Source organism: Cheilinus undulatus, linkage group 3 (genome assembly GCF_018320785.1).
Source record: "Cheilinus undulatus linkage group 3, ASM1832078v1, whole genome shotgun sequence".
Lineage (NCBI taxonomy): Eukaryota > Metazoa > Chordata > Actinopteri > Labriformes > Labridae > Cheilinus > Cheilinus undulatus.
The window spans coordinates 19,955,821-19,978,740 of NC_054867.1; the positions used below are offsets into that span (position 1 = coordinate 19,955,821).

Below are 22,920 nucleotides of genomic sequence, written 5' to 3' on the forward strand. Positions count from 1 at the left end.
GCGGAAACAACTGTTCAGTGTTTTCCGTAGTCATCGTTGACTAGCGGGTACCGAGTAGTGGACTACATCTACACAAAGAAAACCTTTAGTTTCCATCTTTGTTTCAGTCATATTACACAAAAATGCCGCTTGAGAATCTAGAGGAAGAGGGTCTGCCCAAGAACCCTGACCTGAGGATAGCACAGCTGAAGTTTCTGCTCACGATGGACGGTCACCGACAGGATGCTAAAGTGAAGACGGAGCTCATGGATGCTATCAAAGCTAACAGTGAGTTAGCATAAAACTGTCATGTCAACGGCTGCATTATTATGGCCAAAACTAAATAAACGTCTTCAATGTTTATGCTTAACTAAGTTCATATGCGTGTCATAGATGATGGCAAACTCTAAGAATGTACTTTAACAACACAATTATCAAGGAAACTTTAGCACTTTAGGTTTTTCAGCAAACGTCAGCTAGCCAACAAGCAAAACAGTGAAGATAGTTTAAAGCTTTGTATAATGCCAGGTAACATTGGTGAGATGTAATAGTAGGATACTTGATACAGGAACTGTTTGGAATTACTTCTCGTGTCACACAGAACTGTCTTCCCTCTTCTTCAGACATGGCTCCGTATTATGAGGGTTTGTGTAAGGAGCTGAAGTGGCAGCTGGACAGTGACCTGCTGAGTAAAATGAAAAAGGCCAACGAGGAGGAGCTGAAGCGGCTGGATGATGTGCTGGAGGATGCAGAGAAGAACCTGGGAGAGAGCGAGATCCGTGACGCCATGTTGGCCAAAGCTGAATATCTGATCAGGATTGGAGACAAGGTAACTCCTTGGTCATACCTTTTAGAAGTGGGGTACACAACTTTTTTTTAATTAAGGGTCCTTTATATGAGAACCTAGTAATTTATCTACCATTGACACATAGTCACACACCTGAAACACTGGTACTCTGATATTACAACATCTGAGGACTAGAGTAGCTTGAGGTACTTCCTATAACTTCAGTCTCATAGGAATAGTGTTCATATTCAAATGGAGAGACAACAGGATTATTATGGGGGGCAGGTAAAAAAAAGACCTGTACTGATGTAAAAGTGAAGTGAATGCCTTTTAGATTTTTCAAACCATCCTGAGTACCCAGGCCTAGTTTATATATACCTATGTCTCTGAGATTTCCCCCTTTTTAAGCTGTTTATATATTAATGGGGCCCAATTTTGTGGGTTTTTTAATATTATTTTGGATAATTACCGTATGTTGTATTTGTCTATCCTCTCCATCTCTGGTGCCTTTAACCCTTTGTGACATTCAGTTTGAATATGAAATGTTACAGAGCCAGTCCATTTTTTCCATCCCCATCTGATTCTTATGTACTGATAGCCAATATTATTTCTAATATGTTTTTAAATTAGAATTAATACTCTTTTTGTTGGTGGTGGTATTATATGCAAGGTTACACAAAGATTTAGCAAACTTGAAACAGTATTCAAAAATATATATAACATACAAAGACCGAAAATATGTTTAAATGCATTAAACTTGATATTATTCCCAATAAATTTAAGAAGAATAGGAAGATGTTCTCAACAACTGTACATAACCAGCAGCACCATAGAGCTACTGCAGCAAACTGAATATTCAAAATAAAAGTGTGTTTTTGTACAAAAAGTTAATATGTAGAAATAGATACTTACAAAATGAAAAACGCTGTTCGAAAAGTTAAAAAATGATCAACTAAACAGGATATTTCTAGAGACTATTGCATCAGGAGGCAACAAATGTGAAGTTGTCAAACAAAAAAAAAGACATTTAAGTGCCAGCTGCTACTCTAAACACAAAATTTCTTGATATGGGCATTCACATTCAGAGAAGTTGAGGAAAACAACAACTTTTAGCAGACTTTTATTTTGAAGGATTTGTTGGAGGTACAAAACCGTTGTTTAGGCTGTTGTATTATGAGCAGCTGCAGCTTGTATCATAGCCACAGACAGAGTAGTCTCCACATTAGAAACACAAACAAGTGACGTTCTGGTTGCTATCTGACCGCTCTTTAGTATCAAAGTGAAATATGATAAGTGGACTCAAGCTGAGCTGTTTGTCTCATCGCTCTCTACTACGCTGATGGTGACATTACTACCACGTGGCGCATGTACTGTAAGGCCCAGTGGAAGCTTTGAAATTTGGATCAGTGACGTGGATCAGCACTGACAGTCCAGTATCCGCTCTATAAAAATACTGTAAATATCTGACCCGATTGAATCGGATCTGGCCCATCTCAAAATGTTGCGCCTTAACTGGCTGTTTGATTTGACTTATTGTTCATCAACCACCAAATAAATGCAACCATGTATTTGTGGTATTGCTTGTAAAATGCATTTATGAGGTAACCTTAAAAAACAATAGAAGTAAAAGAACTTGCCCAGTTGCCTTACTGATACCACTGATACTCATCTGCAAATCCAGGCTAAACTTAATGGCCACAGTGATAGGAGTCAAAGTGCTAACTGTAGCTGAGAACAAACCAAGAGTTTATCTATTGTGATGCCATCATGACCGTTTCATCAGTTTGTGTTGATACCGCATCCATCATTATAGTTGTGACAGTTATGTTCAGTTTGGATTGGCAGTGTATGTAGTTTGTATGCTTGCACTTGTCAGACTTTAGTCTGTGTGTTTTTCTAAATTGAGGGATAATGCTGTTTTTCCTCAAAGATCTAAGTCAGCCAGTTTTCATTTTTGTATCAGGCTAGTATGTGTTTGCGTCATTAGTTTTGGCCAATTGTGAAGATTGCAGAAGACATCAGGTTATCAGGTATTTAATCACACAGCTTTTCATCAGAGTTGAGATCTTAAATGCTACTTGGGAACACTCCACCCTGCTTGCATCATGATGTTAAACAAGACCTAAGCTCACATTACTTATAAAATAAGGCTGTCATTATTTTTGACTAGAGATTCCCTAAAATGGCTAGTGTTTGTCTTTTGATGCCATACATCTTAACATTACATCATGATGGTCATTAATTCCTGTCTGAAATACTGTGAAAGTGGGTGTAGATTATGATGAGAGTGAGTGTTAGATTTATTAATTTCTTTTTCATTCAGTTTTCTGCTTGATCGAGGTGGTTACATGCCCCAGTCATAGCTGCCCCCCTTATAGTCCAATAGTAGCAGATTTAATTGAATTGTCATGTATGACCACAGGAGGGCGCCCTGACAGCCTTTAGGAAGACTTATGACAAGACGGTGGCTCTGGGTCATAGACTAGACATCGTCTTCTACCTGCTGAGGATTGGCCTCTTCTACATGGACAGCGACCTCATCACACGCAACTCAGAGAAAGCAAAGAGGTGAAGGCTCTTTATTCCTTGTTCTGAACTGTTTCCATCCACAGTGTCAGTAATCTTTTCATTACTTATCCATGTCTTGGTACCCACAGCCTCATCGAGGAGGGGGGAGACTGGGACCGGAGGAATCGTCTTAAGGTGTACCAGGGCCTTTACTGTGTGGCCATCAGGGACTTCAAACAAGCTGCTGAGCTCTTCCTCGACACAGTGTCCACTTTCACCTCATACGAGCTCATGGACTACAAGACCTTCGTCACCTACACCGTTTACGTCTGCATGATCGCCCTCAAAAGGCCCGACCTCAGAGAGAAGGTAGCAAAAGAGAGGACTTTTTGAAAATGATCGGTTTTAATGGGTTCTGTGAATTAAGAGGATCTTTGATATATTTTCAGTAAGATCATGAGTGTGAGCATCTGCAGTTGTCATTAAAGTCTGCATTTTTGTTCAAACATTATGTTTTGTTCTTCAGGTGATAAAGGGAGCAGAGATCTTGGAGGTGCTGCACAGTCTGCCTGCTGTTCGCCAGTATCTGTTCTCCCTTTATGAGTGCCGTTACTCTGTTTTCTTCCAGTCTCTGGGTGAGGAAGATGTTCTCCTTTCATCTTAAATATATATTTGATAAAAAAGAAGCAAAAAGAATTTTTGTTGTGATGTTCATTTATGAATGAGTGGCTTGCTCTCTTTTCCCACAGCCATGGTAGAGCAGGAGATGAAGAAGGACTGGCTTTTTGCACCACATTATCGTTACTATGTGAGGGAGATGAGGATCCAGGCCTACAGCCAGCTGCTGGAGTCCTATCGCTCCCTCACCCTGGGCTACATGGCTGAGGCCTTCGGTGTCAGCACGGAGTTCATCGACCAGTGAGTGCACAACACGTTCATATGCCACAACCTCAGTAGATTTTTGCAAAATTATCATCTGCACTGGTTGAACCCTTACTTATTTTAGCATTACAGAGCAGGGAGCGGTTGGAGAACATATACATACTATCTCAAATGATATATTTTTAGATATATGTTGATATATGTTGGGTGGCCATTGATTTTGCATTTTAAGAACTAGGTTAAATATGAAATTCTGTACTTGCGTAAGTGAACCGCTTCAGAACATGACTAAAACAATACAGAGGCCAAATATCAAGGTAGCAATGACCTGAATCATGTCCTCTACTCACCTTATTCAGCCTTGATTAGCAGTTTTTGGCACTATAGTAAGATAAGCTTCTGCAAACATTCTTTGAATTTTTAAACAATTTTTAAGTTATTTCTTACTTGGTTTCTCACAGGTCTGAATATGGGCAGGCGGAGCATAGCCCTCCTCTTGTTACATTAATAATGAGATAACTGTTCTCTAATGACTCAAACCAGATGTTTTAAATTCTGTTGAAACCTAGAGCAGTAACCAAGCCAAAATGTTAAAAGAAAAACATGCAGTATCTGTACATGGGCTTGAAGTTTACTGCCAAAGCTCTGTTATATCCACTTTAATTTACAAGCATTGTGCTAATCAGTGATAGGTGTCATGGCACACAATTCCTTTTTTTTTTCTGATCATTTGGGATTTATTCATCTGATGCACAGGCTATGCTAGTCAAAGCTTTCACATGATGCTACACACCTGTGGAAACCGCCCCCTAGTGGGAAAGTTGTTTCCTACCAATGTGCACTGCAGAGCACTTGACAGTCTTGGTTGCCACCTGCGTGTTTCTTTTCTATTTTATCTATTATTTTTTAATGAAAGAAAATGGATGTTCAGTAATTAATGAGGCAAGCCCAGGTTATACTTTAACAGAACTTCATCAGAGAAAGAAACCCCAAAGAAGAGTTAGTAGCACATAAATACTAACAGATGCTCCAATGTCTCTGTAGTAGTGATGGGTCATGTGCAAAAGCTGCGGCCCTGAGAGCCGATGCTTTGTAGTGAATCAGAAGAGCCGGCTCGCATAGAGTGAGAGCCAGCTCCCAGTTTTTCTTCCTTTTGCTGCTTAGCTCTCATAGTGCTCAGCCCCAGCTCTGGTCAGATCTTTGTTTTGATTGGCTAGCATGGCAGCCATGTGGCCAATCACATGTGAGGATAAAGGATTATACCATTATGTGAAAACAGAGAGGGGGATGTTGCTACCCCATCTGTCCTGGAAACCCAATTTGTAATGCACATGTGCAAACGCCCATCTACATCCACTCGGCATTAATTCTAACCCTAACCAGTGGAATTTAAATGCTAAACCTAAGAATGGTTTTGTAACAGAATAAATGCACGAAAAGAATAAATGCACAAAATTAGGCAATTAATAGGCTTCTCATAAAACACTGAATGCAAAAGGGTTTTCAACACACTAACCATTGTTTTTTGTAAAGTTAAGGTAAAATATAGGGCTACAAAAGATCCTACATAAAGAGCCGTTCAGCAGTTGAAAGAGTCCTACAGAGTAGGTTACAAAGAGCATCGGCTCTCAGAGCCACAGCTTTTGCGCATGACCCATCACTACACTGAGCAGACTTCTTTTAACCCTGTCAAATATTGTGTTAACTGGATCAAATGACTGTTTTAACATTAACATTATAGTTACAGAACACCAGCTGAGAATGATCCAGAGACTGTCGTTAGGTATCATGAACTGGCTAAAGTAGGCCAGTAAACACTCCTCTATACTGATGAAGAATTTCTTGCCCTTGACTTGACTTTTCACCCGGACTGCTGTGAAGGGGGCTGGGTTTTCTTCCGCTGTAGACCTGTTGGTACAGAAACATCATCAAAGCAAAGTTCTGGCTCAAACTTCTCTGGTTTAAGTGATTTGAATAATGTCCCAGTACTGTGTAAGGGTCTGTAGTGACAAAATCTTAGAGTTGCGTTTTAATTAATGTCTCAGTTTTTCTGCGAGTGTCAGGTTGGGTAAAAATGTTTTGAAAAGGTGGTGAATAAAATGCCTGGGGCTGTAAAGTGTTCAATGGTAGCTAGCACTAATTGAAGCTCTTTTTAGTTTCTGATATAGTTTTCTGATATTTATTTCTGCCCTACAGGCTTCCTTAGGTCATGTAACTGAAAGCTACAAATTTAGGATTAATGGTACAGTTATAGCATCATAGTCAGAAGAGACAGCAAAAATCAAAAGCATTTTTAAGTCTTGTGAAGTAAAAAAGTTTAATTTAAATTAATGTAGCTCATTGCTGGCAACCTGATACCACGAATGGGCTTTACTGGTAAAATAAAGAAAATACATTGTAAGCCATGCTATCAATCTAACTGTTGTCTGAAAAGGAATAGATAAACTATCAACAAGTAAGAATTAAGTTTTCAATTATTTTTGTTCAAGTTCACTGATCAAACTCTTCTCTTGTTCTTCAGGGAACTTTCCCGATTCATAGCTGCTGGCCGACTCCACTGTAAAATTGACAAAGTCAATGAAATTGTGGAAACAAATAGGTAATATACTTGTTTTTAACACCTCAATACATAATAAAATTGAGTCACTAAATGACGGCAGAACTGTTAACAACTTCTTGTCCTTCTTTTCAGACCTGATAGTAAAAACTGGCAGTACCAGGAAACCATCAAGAAAGGCGACCTGCTGCTCAACAGAGTCCAGAAGCTGTCGAGAGTTATCAACATGTAACTGTGGCCATATTTTCATCACAGCAAGGAGACTTGCATCTTTGTTCTTGGTATATCTGACCCTGTAGTTTGTCTGAGAAAGCAACTCTTATAATGTGTAAATAAAAATTTGTTTAACTGTTTGGATTGCATTCTTGACTTTTTATTTTAGTAGGAAAGAGGCAGACACATGGTTTCATATAAATAGCAGTATAAATTATTTTATTTACAGAAACTTGTTACAAAACAAATATACTATACAATCTTTTTTTCTTTAAATATTAATTCTAACCTATGTTTTGTTCATGAATTACATAGCAGCCAATACATAAGTCCAGCTGAAAATGATTCTGATAATGTATACAAAAAGAAATCTATACACACTTTTACATAGTATGAATGGTGGATTTATTTCTCCTCCCAAACACGAGCTGTATTCTCTCTCACGTTCACATTCCCAGTCTATGGTGCTAACAACAAAACATCCACCCAATGTTTCTGTTCACATGAAACATTTCTGGGATGTCTGTTGACTTAGAGGGTAAACAAAAACACTTGATTGAAGGTTTTTTTTGTGTGTACAAATATCCCAGTAAACCAGAGGAGGCCAAAAGCCTCACACTGAGGCTGACAATAAATCTTTGACGTCTTGTCTGGAAAACTTCGATAACCCCCCCCCAATAAAGAAAAACATACAATACTAAAGTGTTTCATAATGGGCAGCTGACAAGCTCAGGTTTTACCACATGTAGGGTTCATAGGCAGATTTAAAAGCAAAGTCCTAAACACTTCGAACATTCAAGTAAGGTAAAACAACCCAAAGAATACTGTCCTCAAACAGTCAGGGTGAAACAAATTCAGGCACTTTCTTAATTTGATATTTCTTTTAAAAGCTGCAAACTATTTCTTTCAAAGCTGTGATTCAATTTACTTGTTTGGCAACAATAATGCAAGCAGTTGGACCGTTTTAAGTGTTCCTCTTCCTTGCAATGATTGCTTAAGTCCCATCCACCTTTATAAAAGAACACGTGTTTTAATCATGAAATGTGATTAAGGTCTACAAAGTGTATGACTGAAGAGTCCATGGAAACCGCTTACACAAAGGGCACAGCTTCAAGCCTGCAGGACATTTCAAAATCACAGGCTAATTGGGTCATAATGTAACTCTTTTTGTTGTGTTGATTCAGAGGCAACATAAAACGTCTTGTAAAAGCACATGTGATTGAGACCTTGAAACGTGAGTAAAGGTTTCCTCTGTCACACAGAAACATGCTACAGCAGCAACACTTTGTTCCTTAAAGGTTTTCAGTACACGATTCATGAGATGCTTCACACTCTACATATAGGCATATTGCATTATATAGACTTGGCAGTGAACCACTCTGACTTCATCTTTTTTTAACTAAATAAATAATGACTTATTGTACCAAATATTCAGCTTGTACGAAAAATGCCTGTGCAAAAATACATATTTCTCTATGTACAATTTGTTAACAAAATATGTATTCTCAAATAGGGAGACTTCAATACTCGTTTGACACATTGGCTACAAGATAAAAGCTAAATGATTCTTTTAAAAACAAAACAACTCCACTTCTTCCTATCTGACATCAGTGAAGGTTCCACAAATGAAAAGTTGTTGCCAAAAGTTTAAATATGTCTTGTGAAGCCATCTCTATGAATCCCGCACCATAAAACCCACACAAGACCGTTTAAAAGAAGCAAACGTCCCAGCCAGATGGGCAAGTATTGCCTGATTTAAGACTCCATTTTGACAAAGGAATAGAGTAAAACGCCTGGCCATCTACTGCGACAAATCTTCTCTCAACACTTAGTGTTCGAGGCGAGGCATTGAAAGTTTAAACATCCAGAGCTGGGGTAGTGGTTACACACAGGAGGGGACAAGTGAACCCACAGAAGACGGGTGACGTGCATAAAGTTTGCTCCAGTTAAGACGTACCATACCTGATTCCCTTCGTGGGAAATATTACAATTCACATCTGCCCACAGCTGCTGTGGACGTTCACACAGCTGCGTGGGGTAAAAAGTAGGTCAGTTGTGGCAATGACAATATGGTTTGCACAGATTTTTCTTCATATCTACACAGGCAATGCAACCTCACCACTTAATGAGCCTGATGCCCACCTTTAATTTAAAAAAAAAAAGTAGTTGGCAAAGCTGGTAGCAGCTGTTGGCTAGCTCTGAAGTCGACTAAGCAGTGCCTGCGGAGAAAGTAGTTCTTTAGTGCTGTTCACAGTTGGGGGTAGGTCTACTGTTGCTCTCATTTTGCACAATGGAAAGATTCAGAAAATTAACAGGTGTCCTAAAGACCAAGCTATCTCTCTGACAAAAGATTCAATCGAATGGGCACATCAGGCGTCCTATTCACATTTGAAAGCACAACTGTCTCCACCACATCTACAAAGACTCTTTGTAGTTCAGTGTAAAAAGCTCATAAGAAATCATAAAAAGGTAACACTTGCATAATTATTCTGGATAAAAAAATGACCAGATCGTCCCATGGGGCTTCTCTCAAGCTCCTGCGTGCGACCCGAGGTTTCTCATCGTGCCGCCAGAGAGACTCAGACCAACAGAAAGTGAAACAACAAGGTGATTGTGTGTTGTTCAAGGTGTTTAAAGTAACAGTTTGCTGCTCCTTCTGCTTTCCATCCAAGGCTTCTGAGATCAGGCGCTGGGGGTGTAATTAAGTCGGAAACTCCAGTAGTCCAGCAGAATCTGACATAACGACAATACTCATTCACGCACACACATTCACAAACTCATTCATACAAACACGTGGGAGATCGGCTTGTGGTCTCCCCAGTTGCTCAGCGTTGTGACGACTTTTCGCTGCAGACCATAACCTGAACCCAATGAGCAAGAGACCCACTGCTGTTGCTAATGTTTCTCCTTCCTCCAAACAGATAGGAAGACATCTCAGGGACGACACTTGCATGAGGGGCTCTGATTAGCTCATTAGAACCTCTGCTGCTCCCTGTATGGTACCACCTCCCTCTCTCATACTCTCACACAGACACACACACATGGCTTTGGGAGAAATAGTAAGGACCACATTGACTTCACTGGGCAGTCCAGATCATCTCCACCCTGAGGATTGTGGGAAGCTGAGAGTAATGTGGGTTTGACTTTAGAAGGCCTCGTGCAGTCCGGAGCAGTTAGCAGGTTGCTCCAGACTATTCCCCGTCTGCCTGCTGCTTCCATTCCCAGAAGCCGGACACCGCTGTCAGGGACGAGCCTTTGGCTGAGGAACAGCAAGAAAACAAAACCATTAATACTTATACTGCTACTGATAACACTAATTATAAAACAATACTTATAGTTTAATTTTTTAACCCTTAGAAGTCCATAGGCTATTGTTGCCATTGTGTTAATTCTTTTCTTTTGACAGTTAAACCCACCCAGAAAATATTTACCATGCTCATGTTTGGTATCATTTTTTCAGCACAACCTCAACTTTATCAAACGAAAACTATTTTTTAAATTCAGTTTTAGTAAGAGCTACAAAAAAACCACACACAAAATATGATGAAGTTGTCATTTTAAGAGTTAAAAATGTGAAGAATTTTGTCGACTTGCACGAAAAAGTGGTAAAATGACATATATCAAGATAAAAGTGAATATTTTAACACAATGAATATGTTTCTGTAAGTGTGCTTTTTTGTCCACTAAACCAGTGGCTTCCAACCTTTTCTCTTTAGAGCCCCCCATACTGATATCTAAGGAGCGCTAATATCCCCCATGTCCCACTTGGGATAGTAAACATAAATTTTAATTGTTTTCATTGAAAAAAAATCCCCTGCATACACTTGTTCTTGACAAGAGATCAATGTATAAACTATCCATTATCATGACAGTCTAAGGGCCACTATAAAAAAAAAAGAAGTAAAGGGGATCTGTTCATTTTTATGACTTAAAGTTGTAAATGTGCATGAACAAAAACACAGAATTTCTGATATAACTGAAAAGTCAAAAATGTAGTTTGGTTTCTTGTAAATGTTTCACTTTACCCTGTTGTAAATCTACAATTTTAAAACTTAAAATCTTTGAGTTTCTTGTATCAAAATTTCTGACTTTTTAAACTGTGATATTCTAAAGTAGACTGAATATAATCTCTTTTTTTCTGCGTAAATTTTAACTTTTTTGCAATAAAATTAACAGATTCTCTTAAATCCTCTTCGTTGGCCCAAATTCATTATCCTTTGCATCATGGTTAAAAAAAAAGTATATATATATATATATATATGTTCACACGCACATCTAATTGTGGAAACGTCAGAGCAGAAAGGTTGGGAATCACTGCACTAAACAAGGCCCAAGTTTAGAATAATTTTATTTCTGTATATTTATCTAAAAAAAAGTACAAGGAAAATATAATTTCTGCATTTTTACGGAAGCAATGACAAACAGAAAGTAAAGCAGAAATTTTTTTCCTTAAAAAAAAAAAAAAGAAAATATATATATATATATATATATATATATATATATACTAGTATATAGTGGTGAGCAAACACTTAAGAACATAACTGACACCCAGATTGATGGTAAATAGTGTAATATTTGGTTGTTTTTTTTCCCCCTTTTATCAATGGTTGTTGATACATTCGTTGTGTGACTACGTGCACCAAACTGTGACCCCTGATCTGTCACAATTCAGGACAAATACGAAAACCGTTACACTCCCACTAATCCCCTAAACCCATGCCCACCTGCCAGTCAAATCAGCCCATCCCTCATTACTTAAATGTATTTCAAACTTTTTATCTTAGCATAATCAAACAGTTGCTTGACATATAAATTCAGGTGCTGTACAGCATTTCAAATTGAAAAAAAGAAAAAAGGAGCTGAAGAGCTATAACTTGTTTCAGTACTTGTAAGCATGTTCATTGTACTGATAAATGGACATTTTAATGCAGGGCCATCCTCAGATTGTTGCTCGAGGAACTGCTGTTTTTGGCACCTTGTGGTGGCTTTACATTTTCCTTGAGTCTCATAACAGAAGTGGATAAATTGTGCAGAGGCTTTACTGAGGCTTACTTGAGCGCTTAAATCCATTAAAAACACGTTTTATCCTGATTCGACAATAATTGAAGGGGGTATTGCCAAAGAATATCATCATAATGTTGATTTGTTGTATGTATTAAAAATACAGGCTTGGTCAGATCTTTACTCAAAAAAAAAAAGAAAGTAAGTTTTTAATTATTTTTCAATAGAGTTCAGTTTGATCATTTCTGATGCGTTTCAGGTTGAAATGAATCTAAATGTTGACTGCCTTTCTTGACAAAGTATCAAGCCGATCCGATGCAAATACTTGTTTAGGGATAAATAATTGTTAGAGTACAGCCATTTGGAGCTGGGATGCCTTTAGCCCAGATAATGTTCCTTCCGCTTTTGTTGTCTATACAAACTGTTTCTCCTACACACCAAAGCCTGCTGATATGTAACTGGTTGGCTTGGAAAATCAATGAACTACAAACAGAAACTAGAACACTTCTCATGCTGAAAATCCCTGAGTGAAGATTTCATATTCATGTGCTATGTGTACTAAACCTACCTGATGTAAATGAGAATTGTTGGGTAGCCCTGGTGTCCCTGGAATGCTCCGCCCATGCTTCCCATGGATGTTGTTAATGGCAGGTGACTTGGCCACTTTGGGTCTACCTGGTCCTGGTCCCGGTCCTGGTCCCATCCCCGGTCCCCCTCCTCCACCCCCGAGCCCTCCTCCCCCACCTCCACTGTTAATGCCACTGGAAGCAGGAGAGCTTTTGCGCTTCTTGCCTTCCAGGCGCCCATCTGAGTGGTGGCTGAAGCTGGTGTGGTGGTCTGATGAGGACTGGTGGTGTACAAAGGGACCCAGGGAGAGGGTGGAGTCGCTGCTGTTCATCACCACACTCATACGCTTTATGGATTCTGCAGGGCTGCCTGAGGGAGGGCCCCGAGCTGGCGGCCCTGATGAGCCGCCGGCTGACCCTCCAGAAGACTCGGCTTTGAGGCTGAGTGAGTTGGTCCGCACTGTGGGGCCACAGTTTAGCCCCACGCTGTGGACTCCACTGTGGGAAGAGGACAGAGATGATGAGGATGTAGGACCTAATGAGCTGTGGTGGTAAGTGCTCCCTGAGCTGCCGACATTTGCACAGTTCTTCTTGAAAGAAGAAGAGGAGGAGGAAGAGTAGTTGGCGTTAGAGGAGGAGGAGTCTGGGGGGCCATGGGATGAAGACAGAATAGAGCTGTTCTTTCTTTTCTTCCCCGAGCTGAAGCTAGTGCTGCTACTGTTACTGTTGGCTCCGCTGCTGCTGCTGCTCCCACCAGTGGAGTTCGGGATGACTGTGCCAGAGTAGCTAGAGGAGACCTCCTTGGGCCTGAAGGACGACGATGACTTAGTAGTGCTGCTGCTGGAGGAGGAGCGGGACTTGAGCGCCCGGCCTGAGGCTAGGGAAGGAGCTGAAGAAGAAGAGGATGAGGACGAGTGGGCTGAAGGCATCTGCGGCGACGAAGACACTTGTCGGGCCTGCGTAATGCCGTAGGCCGGGTGCTCAGCCCCGCCCTGAGGGGAGCTGCGGGCATTCAAGGTGGTCCCATAGGAGAGCATAGATTTGCCCTCATAGGATTGGCTATAAGGAGTCTGGGGCAGGGTGGCAGGGGGGGCCAGGAAGCCTGAAGAGGGAGTGCTACCATGAGAATTTGTGCTTGTCCTATGCGTAGGTGCAACAGAGGAGGAGTTCTCCAAGGCCAAGGGGATTTTCCTGCAAACAGGATAAATATCATCAATAAGCTATGACTGCAAATCAGTCAAGAAAACAGACTCAGAAACACAATGAAGTAGATTCAATGACTCCTGGAGTCTCATTTATAAAACAGTTCATAGAATTCATACTAAAACTAGAAATGTGCAAAAAAATGGCACGTGTCACAAATAATTCTGATTTATGAAATGCTAGCATGCACATCTTCCCATAATGTTCTCTCTAGAAATCCAGGTCCTCCTGGAAAAGTGTGCATGTAGGTCTACCTCCTGTTCTGCCCTTTACACGCTTGCAGTCAACCTTCAACAGCCAATACAAAGCTCCTTATGAATGAAAATGCATGAAAATTAGTGGATCAAAGGTTTTCAGCTGTGAACCAGAAGTTGAAGAAAATAAACTTTCTGACATGGAAAGTCACAAACAAAAGAAAAAACGGACTGACACCATGTTGCTACTGCATGTACACGCTCCTCTTACTTTGCCAAAAAATCCACCAGCCATTATTACACAACACGCATGAGATTCACTTAAGAATGAGTAAAGAAAGCTGGTACCAATGCTGCAACAGCTCCAACACGTCTGATACCTACCAAACAGAATCGAAACAAAGCTTTTGGTGCTGCAAATGAAAGGCACAAAATACCTTGGACTTAATTAACATAATTCATTTAGCCCGACACTTGTTTGAATTCAGAAGAGCATAAACGTGTTTTAACTTTTTTGCTGCAGAGCAATGGCTCTTCTCTGCTTGCATGTGGTTATTTCCTTTATGAGCTGCCTCTGGCGCAGAACCAGAGCATTATTTTTGTCTGAGGCTTTGCTTTAAAAAGTCACAACTGCTTCATTTTTTTTTCATAATGTGACCAATTGACTTCTTTTAAAGATATTTCTCTGAATAATTTGAGTCTATGGTACCAAGACAGCTTTCATTCATGCGCGTTCTTTGATGTTTAATTCGTTTGGTTGATTGTGCTACAGCCACTATTACAGTGGAAAAATAGTATTTATGGTGCTGAAAATTTTGAATCTGTTTAAGAGAAATCCCTCTTTTTGATGATCTGAATGGATCATTTTTGGTTTATATTTGTAGCAGAGGGAGGGAGAGATCATATAGTGATAGTCTATAATTATGGAGAGTGCAGCATGCTGTATCAGCGTGCTCGTCTCAGCAGAAAAGATATATACGATCAGACAAGCAGGAACTCTAATCACTACCTCTTGTCCTTTCTAAGTTTGTTTCTGGTATTTTTCAGTATTAGTATGAAATGTTTTAAAGGTAAGAGGCAAACAGAGACGCCACAGCAGTGTCTCGAAATCTTTTTAAAACATGAAACAGAAAGACTCACTTCCACATCTGAGAGTTGACGTGCTTGTCCATCATTGTGGTTAGTGTACATCGAACTCTGTCCCACCGCCGGTCAAAGGAGTAACAGCCTCTTCCAAACAGTCGACTACCAAACGTACAGTACTGGGGGTACAAACAGGAAAAAAATAACTATGTTTTAATTTAACAGAACAATTAGAAAGTAATAGAGTTCAATCCAATCTTTAAGAAATGACATAAAAATCATGAAAATGCACTTACAGCTGCCGGCCGAGGATGATAACCTGAATAGTGACAGTCCAGTTTGTCAGCATTGTCCTCGCGCTCCTCATTTTCTCCCTCGTCACTGGAGGGTCTTGACAACCCATCAGGGGTACTTTGGGGATGGTGTGGTGTCTCATGGACTACAGCAGGGTCTCCAGTGGTACCAGCTCCATGACTGCTGTTTGGTCTGATGGACAGTGGAAAGAATTAAGGATTCAGCTGAATCTTACTGCTTCCTCTTTGATGTAGTCTGGCTATATAGAGCACAATTTGTAAAGCAAAATTGAAGATTCGAAACAGGACGTACCGTGGAAGACCAGGGCTGTGAAATTTGGGTTTGCTGAGTGGCAAAGGCTTAGTGGTGTCTGGGGCAGGGCCGTTGCCATGAGCAACCTGGTGGGCGTCATGGGCAGCGGCGAGGTGGGAGGAGGGGTGTGGGTCCCTGAGAGAGGGGTTTTGCTGGGAATGGGGTTGGTGGAGTTCTCTCTCCCTCTCCCGCTCCCTCGTCCTGTTCTTGTGCTCCGCCAGCAGTGTGTCAAAGCGCTTCCTCCGCCCTGGCACTGCCCTCCGCTGGCTTAAGGAATGTGTCTGATGGGGTACAGGAAAAAAACAGAATTATTGTTTGGGACCTAGACTAATGATAACCACTTTCATTCATTCTGACACAACACTTAAAATTTTTGAGTGTATGGCAAACATGTTGGACTTTGATAAAAATGAACATGAAATCATTTAAAAGACTTCATAATAAATAAACAATCTGGTCAGATGGAATTCAGCAAATTGATACAGGTCAACATTTTAAATAAAAGGCTAAAACCAGCATTAAATTGGTCCTTCTGAGGTTGCACAATAAATCCCAAAATGATTGTTCACTAATAATGCTGCAAAGAAGAAAGAATGGCTGGATTCCATGTCTGTCATCAGACAAATCAATCTTTCAAAGCTCAAAGCTGAAACAGTTGTTACTGGTAAGAGAATGACCAGACCAAACAGACGAGAAAGAGGCAATAGCTAGACAGGTAATTTAGCTGGGACAACCATGAGCCATGAAAAGATTAGCGTGGATGCAGCCATAGGTGCAGCTTCATCAGAGCAGGACATTTTTTTTATTAAGAGAAGAGCAAAAATCCACATTGAAAGATTTTCTTAGCGGGAAAATGTGTCTTTTCTGCTCCAGACTGGCTTAGGCAAGAGTTTGATTTAAAAGTTGCCTCCACAGATAGTGAAGAATTTTGTATTGACATGACAACTGCTTCCTGTTGAGCTTGTGTCGTGTACAGTAAAATAGGAATACAAGTCACCCAGGTCTATAAGCCGCAGTCTGTCTTTGAAATCTCCAAAGGAAAAAAGGTTTTAACCATCCTCTTACGTAATTAATTCCATTTTGTTTGGAAAAGTCCACAAAGCGCAATTTCTGTACAGCTGTGTTGCTCTTGAAGTACCATCTGTTTTTCCTGTATGGAGTGTGCACATCTACTACCTATACTACGATAGCTGAGCTCTTAGCCGGCAGTGATGAGAAGCTTGAGAGTTCACTGATTGCTGCTCTGTCCTCCTCTGTCTTTAACTCGCCTTTCTGAAAAGTGTTTTTGAGTCAAACCAGCACACCACAAGCTTCATCATAACAGTGTACTCCCTGTTTTATTTGAATGCAAGTTTATGATGGTTTTCTCCAAAGTGCCATTTTGCCCTTGCGTTTAAAAACTTTACACTCCGGAGCCCATTTCCAAATTGCTCCATTTTCAGGCACCCAAAACGCAGTTCTCGTGTAAACAGACGGCCAAAAAGCAACAAAAGATTTGCATTTTCTACTAAAAACGTTGTGTAAACAGGGTCTCAGGGATTTTTCAACCGTAACAGAGAAAGCTTATGCTGGTCAACCTATCTGGTTGTGGAAAGACAAACAGTAAGGCAGAATCTGCTCCTGCACAGGAATTGCTCCTGACCCAGCAGAAATTACACAAAAATTAAAGTTCCATTAGTTTTAAATCTGAGCCAAAATTTGATTACAAGTTTTGGTCACGTTTGGCATGGACATCCAATCAGGTTTGGTTTTATTTTTTTATTTTTTTATTTTCATTTAGTAGGAGCAAAATATTCCTCGCTGAGCCCTGTAGTGACCTAGGGCTACTTAACCCTCTCTTTCGGGCCACCAACTACTAAAGAGAGAGACCACTGGCAATAACTGCAGGCATATTTCAAACAAAGTGCTTTTCACAACTGACACTTTTATCTTTGCACACCGACAACACCTGGGCAGACAGCCAATGCATATTAACAGATTCCCAAGTACTTCCCAAACACCACACTGCAGAGTTATCTTACCTTGCATGTTAGGGATCTTGTGCATGGTTTCCGAGCTGTAATATCCATAACGCCACAGTGAATATCTGGGTTGAACTCGCGCTCTTAAGGTACAGAGAAGTATGAGAGAAGAACTTGTTATTTACAAACAGTATGACAACTCACCTCTAGTTATTTTTTAGCTGACAGATGTGGTATATAAAACATTATTCTGTCTTTAGAGTTAATGTATCATTATAGAGATGCTGTGTACCTGTAACTTTCTTGTTAATGTGGCGTCTGCTACTGGCACTGCTGCTGCTGCTGCTGTCCTTGTCTGAGAGGACTGACAGGTGGCCCTTGCCGTTTGGAATCTGAGCGGGGGCCAGTAATGGAGGCTTTGGTATGGAGGGACAGTTAAGGCCTGGTTTAAGGGCTGATGATGATGAAGAGGAGGAAGAGGAAGTGGTGATGGTGGTAGTGTTGGAGCTCACAGTGGTGCTAGAGGAGGATGTAGAGGAGGATGAGGTGGTGGCGGGGGCAGATGCGGCCTGCACCAGCTTAGAGGACGAGTCCACCCTCAGATGCATCTTCTCCACCTTGACAGCCGGGGTGAGGCTGGAAGAGAAGGTTACAGAGATGAAGAGGGCAGCAAGGAGGAAGCTGAGAGTTAGAAACACGGAGCCGGTGAGAAATGCATGATAAGAGATGAATGTGCACGTATGGATGGGGCTGGGAGGACAAAACACAAACCTGATATGATCCATCATTTATCAAAAATTCACGTTAAAAAGCGGGCAGCAGATCAGTAAACTTCACTGATGAGACTGTGTCAAGGTATACGTTACAGTATTGTTTTTGGATCAGCAATGAAAGTGTATTTAACACAGCATGTCTTGCAATTCAAAGTTCTTGTGCTCCTCTGCTGACTGTAACTTTATCTTCACCGAGAAGCAAACATAGCAACCATCATTTTCAAGCTTGCTGCCCCAGCAGTCAGGCAAATCTGAACTACTTGTTTATCAGACAGTACTTTAAATATCAGAACATAATAGTCTATCATGTAAAAAATGGCCTTATTTCAATAACAATACCTGTGTGACCTAATTCAGTTCTTGAGGATTGCCAAAATAAAAATGATCACACATAAGAAGGCTAACGGTTTACAGAGTGGATATGTGTGTTTGTGTCTTTGTGCTGCCTACACTCAAAGTACACCGAGAACAAACAAACAGAAGCTTTGTTTTGGGATTATGTCTTCAGTCCTGGGAGTAAGCACTGTGAAACTGAGTTTGTGTAATATGGGTAAATTAACAAAAACAGACAACTGTAGGCTGCTGGATTAAGGTACAAATGTCAAGATACCAATCTGTATCAAAATGGACTTCCAGGTGGCATTGTCACTCTGTCAAATTTTCTGTTTCTAATTTTGCTTAATATCCTATTTATTTGTAAATCTTTTATATCTAATCTGCTCTGTTCTGTATTTTATGCCATGATTTGGTTCTTACTGCCTCTGTATCTTCTCTGCTCCTATTCGGTTATAAAGGTTGTACCCCCAGGCATCACTTTTATTGTATTTACCTCATTTTGCTTTTTATTGTGTTTTACCTGATGATGATTAATATTATCATTAATATTCATTTAAGTTTTTCTATCCTTTTTTTTTTTTGCATTCTTATTTTGATACTATCTAACTCTTTATTATTGATTGATCTAGTCTCATTGTTTTTATTCTCTTCCCCTCTATTCTATTCTGTCTCTTCCTAATATTTTATATGCTCTTACATCTCTGGTCCTAGGTCTCTATTTATGTTGTATGGTTCCTGGATTCATTTAGGTTGTAGATTTTTATGATTCTGTGTTTTTTTAAGTGTTTCTGAGCTTCACATGATATGTTCTTGGGTTCTTATGATCCATCTCCTTGGTTCTTATGATGTTTTTCGGTTGAAACATCAGTTTGAAAGGCATGTGAGATTTCTAAAATACCCTAGGCCAGGGCTGCATATTCTGATTTTAATGCACTGCTTATGAGGGAATTTTTCGGTCATTAAGACCCAGATCCGATTATTTCTGGCACATTTAATGTCTCTATTCTAACCAACCTCATACTAAACAGCTTCATTATTTAAAAGGAAGATTACAGTTTTTCAGGGGCCTTGACATATTTTTAGTGGGCAACTTGGTAGGAACAACATGACAAACATGCACAAAAACGATCAAAAGTATATAAAGTTGGCCAGAAAAACAATGATTTGATAAAGACATTTCTTAGACAAAGTGCCATTTGACAAGTAAAAATAAAGAATTTCTATGGGGTTAAATTTTAAAAGTCAAAGTTAAGACTTCTTTAGACATCTCAAGGATCTCCAGGAACCCTGTCTTTTGGTGTGGGGGATGTCTTTCTTGTTGTGTTCTTTGTCTTGCTTATTTTCAAAGCACTTTATTAACCATTTTCAAAGTGCTATATAAATAAAGTTGTTATTATTATAACTGAGGAGCAGATATCTCTGATGGCATGCCCTCTTATAGAACTGAGGTAACATTACATTTACAACGTATATTGATAGATGAGGTTTATCTATAATCTTCGACTAACATCACAGCTCCGTGTATTGAAGCCGCTAAATTGTAAAGTCAATTCCCCCTCACACTTCTGACCGTAATCCCTCCCGAGAAAGAGAGAGGTGGAAAGATGCAGCTATGATGAATATGATTTGGGAGTTTATTACTTTAAAAAAGGCAGCAGTGAATTTCCCTACTTGATAATTATGCTAATCCACGGTTGATATGGATACCAAACAGCAGGATGCAGATTTTAAGATGTGGTTTTGGTTTTACAGTTGAAACAAAGATTTTAAAACAACTATTGAGAAAATTGAGAAAAATGAGAACATTTTATCGATGTTAAGAGAAGAGAGAATTAAAAATAAATTAAATGAGAAAAAAACTACAATATTTAGGCACCTAAGACATGTTAACGAAAACAGCCTTTGGATACCTATTTTCCTCTTTCACTGAAGCTCCATGGGTTCAGGGAAATGCATTAAAAGAAAAAATCTGTGCAAAGATGTTTTACTCTATTTAGTCAATGTTGGGTATTGAATGTTGGATATTTTATGATGGAAAAAAGTTCATCCTGCCATGAGAAGTGTGAATGTTTCTGCTGTAACTTCAACTTTCTCCCTGCATGAACCTTATGGATATGTCGAATTCCATAATGGCCTTCCTAATGTTGAGCATTATCATAAGACTTGGTACAAACCCTGTGCAGAGTTGGACAGAAGCATCTTCATCAATATGTAAATGTGGAAACACCTGTGAGTATATTAACCTAGGACCCAAGAGTCATTTTTGTTGATGTGTGCCCAATGTACTGTGTTTAAGTTAACTAAAGCCTTATTTACAACAGAGCCAACAGCGCAGTATCAAAAATGTCTGGAATTAGCATGTCCTTATTACATCTCAATATTTCAGGCTTCAGTCTTTCATCGCTGCTCAGAAATACTTACATCTTGTCTGGATGTAGCATCCTCAAAGGTGGAAGGGGATTTCTTCGCTGAGTGCTTGGCAGCTTCTCTTTGGCTGGTTTTAGGAGTTTGGGATTAGAAGAAGAGGAGGATGACGACATTGTAGAGGAGCATAAACTGGATCCAGCAGTGGAAGGTCGACCAAGGATGCTCCCGCTGGTCACCACTGCCGCAGATCCAGAGACTAACCCTGGCCCGAGACTGCTTCCACTTATCCTGCTCCTGCCTGACACAGGGAAGGGCGAGGTGGAGGCTGGTTTGCTGGCAGAACTGTGTCTTCTTTCTGGAGTGGCAGAATAAATCAAGCTTGCATTAAAGCATTTTACCTGGTTAGGTTAATCGAAATTATGGATTACAAATCTTTAATCAAACACAACAAACAAGACTCCAGTAAAGGGGCATAAGTCTTGAAAAAGGCAAGAGATTTGGGAAGAAAAACTCTTCCACTGACAGAAATGAGCAGGCTTCCTCGACAACAAATAAGCATCATTTGTGATTCATGCCAGCTCAGCCAGAAATAGATCCAGCCAACAGGTCAAGAGCTTCATTTCCTGCCTGGGCTTCTCAGAACAGCTACTGTGCAAACTGATAAAAGGCAGTATGACAGCAGGAAAGGTTAGGCTGATACAGAGTTGTGGATGGAGAGACAAAAATAGAAGTATGAAAAAAAGCGCTCATCACTCAGCTCAAGCATCAAAAACTAAATACCTCAACACCCCATGCTTCCAAAACACAGCGAGACGTTGATCTCTGCAGTGTGCATCACCAATAATCTGAGATTTTTTTTCAGACTGTCAAAGGAAGCTCCCATTAGATGCTTTTTTTAGTTGAAGCAAACAACAACGAAGGAGCACATTCATCACACTTTCATTGATATTTTCACAACTGTGTTGAAACGCAGGCTCATTTCTTCACAGCACTGACTAATTTCATTGAGTTTTGGGTAAATCACTTTGCCACAACAGAAACTACTGAAGAGATAAGTAGGTCAGCAATCTCATTAAGGCATTTTCCCTTTTTTCAAGTTTACTGTAACCCACACTAAAGCCTTGAAACTTGGCTCCCCAACAGATATACTGGACCTCCAGGGTCACAGAGGGGTCACACAGACTGTGACCATAAGTGGAGAGAGAGAGAGAGAGCGAGAGAGAGAGAGTCTGCTGATGAGCTGAGATGACTGAGGGTTAACATGACCCTCTTGTTGTCAACACTTTGGCGCCTGAGCTCAATGAGAAAGAGTAAGAGGGAAAAAACAACCAGAAAACAAATGCTGTTTCACAAAAGCACAGAAAAAGTCAAGCTAGTATGCTAGTCTAACTAAAACTGGACTAGAAAAAAGTAAGTATGTCAATAAAGGTGCTAGAAAAACATCAGAATCACAAAAACTCATTTCTACAACTGAAAAAAATCAACGATCATTTTATTTCAACATAAATACAATTTCAATAGACAGTTTGAGGGCAACAAACCAGCTGCTGGTATTTCCGTCTGTACACCATCTCCACCTTCTTTGGTGCACAGATGCAGCAGGAAAAGTATTTCCACATTAACAGAATCGCAGAACTGGCCAATAAAAACATAATCCACTATTAAACGCAGAATATCGCAGAATTTATCATTATTGACTGAAATGCTGTGTTTCGTGTGTGTGTGTGTGTGGGGGGGGGGGGGGGGGACTAATGCGTGGCTCACTTCACAAGCACTCATCCACCCCATAGACATTACAATCAGCCAAATGATAAACCAAACACCATAAACCTGAGCAGCTGCATGAAACACTGTCAAACACTATATAGCCCAACACTATATAGCTCAACGCAGGGCAGTACAGT

General features: G+C 40.1%; 2 protein-coding genes across 4 annotated transcripts in view; one reads left to right on the forward strand and one right to left on the reverse strand.

The window, feature by feature from the left end:
* Nucleotides 1-7,066, forward strand: psmd6 (proteasome 26S subunit, non-ATPase 6). The gene is made up of 8 exons (XM_041783870.1): nt 1-267; nt 603-808; nt 3,189-3,334; nt 3,424-3,643; nt 3,801-3,909; nt 4,024-4,192; nt 6,678-6,755; nt 6,849-7,066. Exons 1-8 carry the CDS (start codon nt 123-125, stop codon nt 6,943-6,945), a joined length of 1,170 nt encoding a protein of 389 aa, XP_041639804.1. The 5' UTR covers nt 1-122; the 3' UTR covers nt 6,946-7,066.
* A 103-nt stretch (nt 7,067-7,169) lies between these two features.
* The window catches only part of LOC121506886 (ataxin-7), a 43,973-nt gene continuing 28,222 nt past the window's right edge, over nt 7,170-22,920 (reverse strand). For all 3 annotated transcript variants that reach the window (XM_041782879.1, XM_041782880.1, XM_041782882.1), the window contains 8 exons: nt 21,071-21,371; nt 17,833-18,176; nt 17,601-17,683; nt 15,580-15,860; nt 15,270-15,459; nt 15,031-15,152; nt 12,496-13,684; nt 7,170-10,185 (listed from right to left, as the gene is read on the reverse strand). In XM_041782879.1, the coding sequence (XP_041638813.1) occupies nt 10,168-10,185; nt 12,496-13,684; nt 15,031-15,152; nt 15,270-15,459; nt 15,580-15,860; nt 17,601-17,683; nt 17,833-18,176; nt 21,071-21,371 (2,528 nt within the window). In that variant the 3' untranslated portion in view covers nt 7,170-10,167. The remainder of the gene's footprint in view (nt 10,186-12,495; nt 13,685-15,030; nt 15,153-15,269; nt 15,460-15,579; nt 15,861-17,600; nt 17,684-17,832; nt 18,177-21,070; nt 21,372-22,920) is intronic.

What these genes read in the sequence shown, in the direction of transcription:
- psmd6 (XM_041783870.1), top strand. Translation starts at nt 123, where the DNA reads ATGCCGCTTGAGAATCTAGAGGAAGAGGGTCTGCCCAAGAACCCTGAC. An exon ending in TGTTTTCTTCCAGTCTCTGG is followed by an intron (nt 3,910 to 4,023) that starts GTGAGGAAGATG and finishes CTTTTCCCACAG; the next exon opens with CCATGGTAGAGCAGGAGATG. An exon ending in AGCACGGAGTTCATCGACCA is followed by an intron (nt 4,193 to 6,677) that starts GTGAGTGCACAA and finishes CTTGTTCTTCAG; the next exon opens with GGAACTTTCCCGATTCATAG.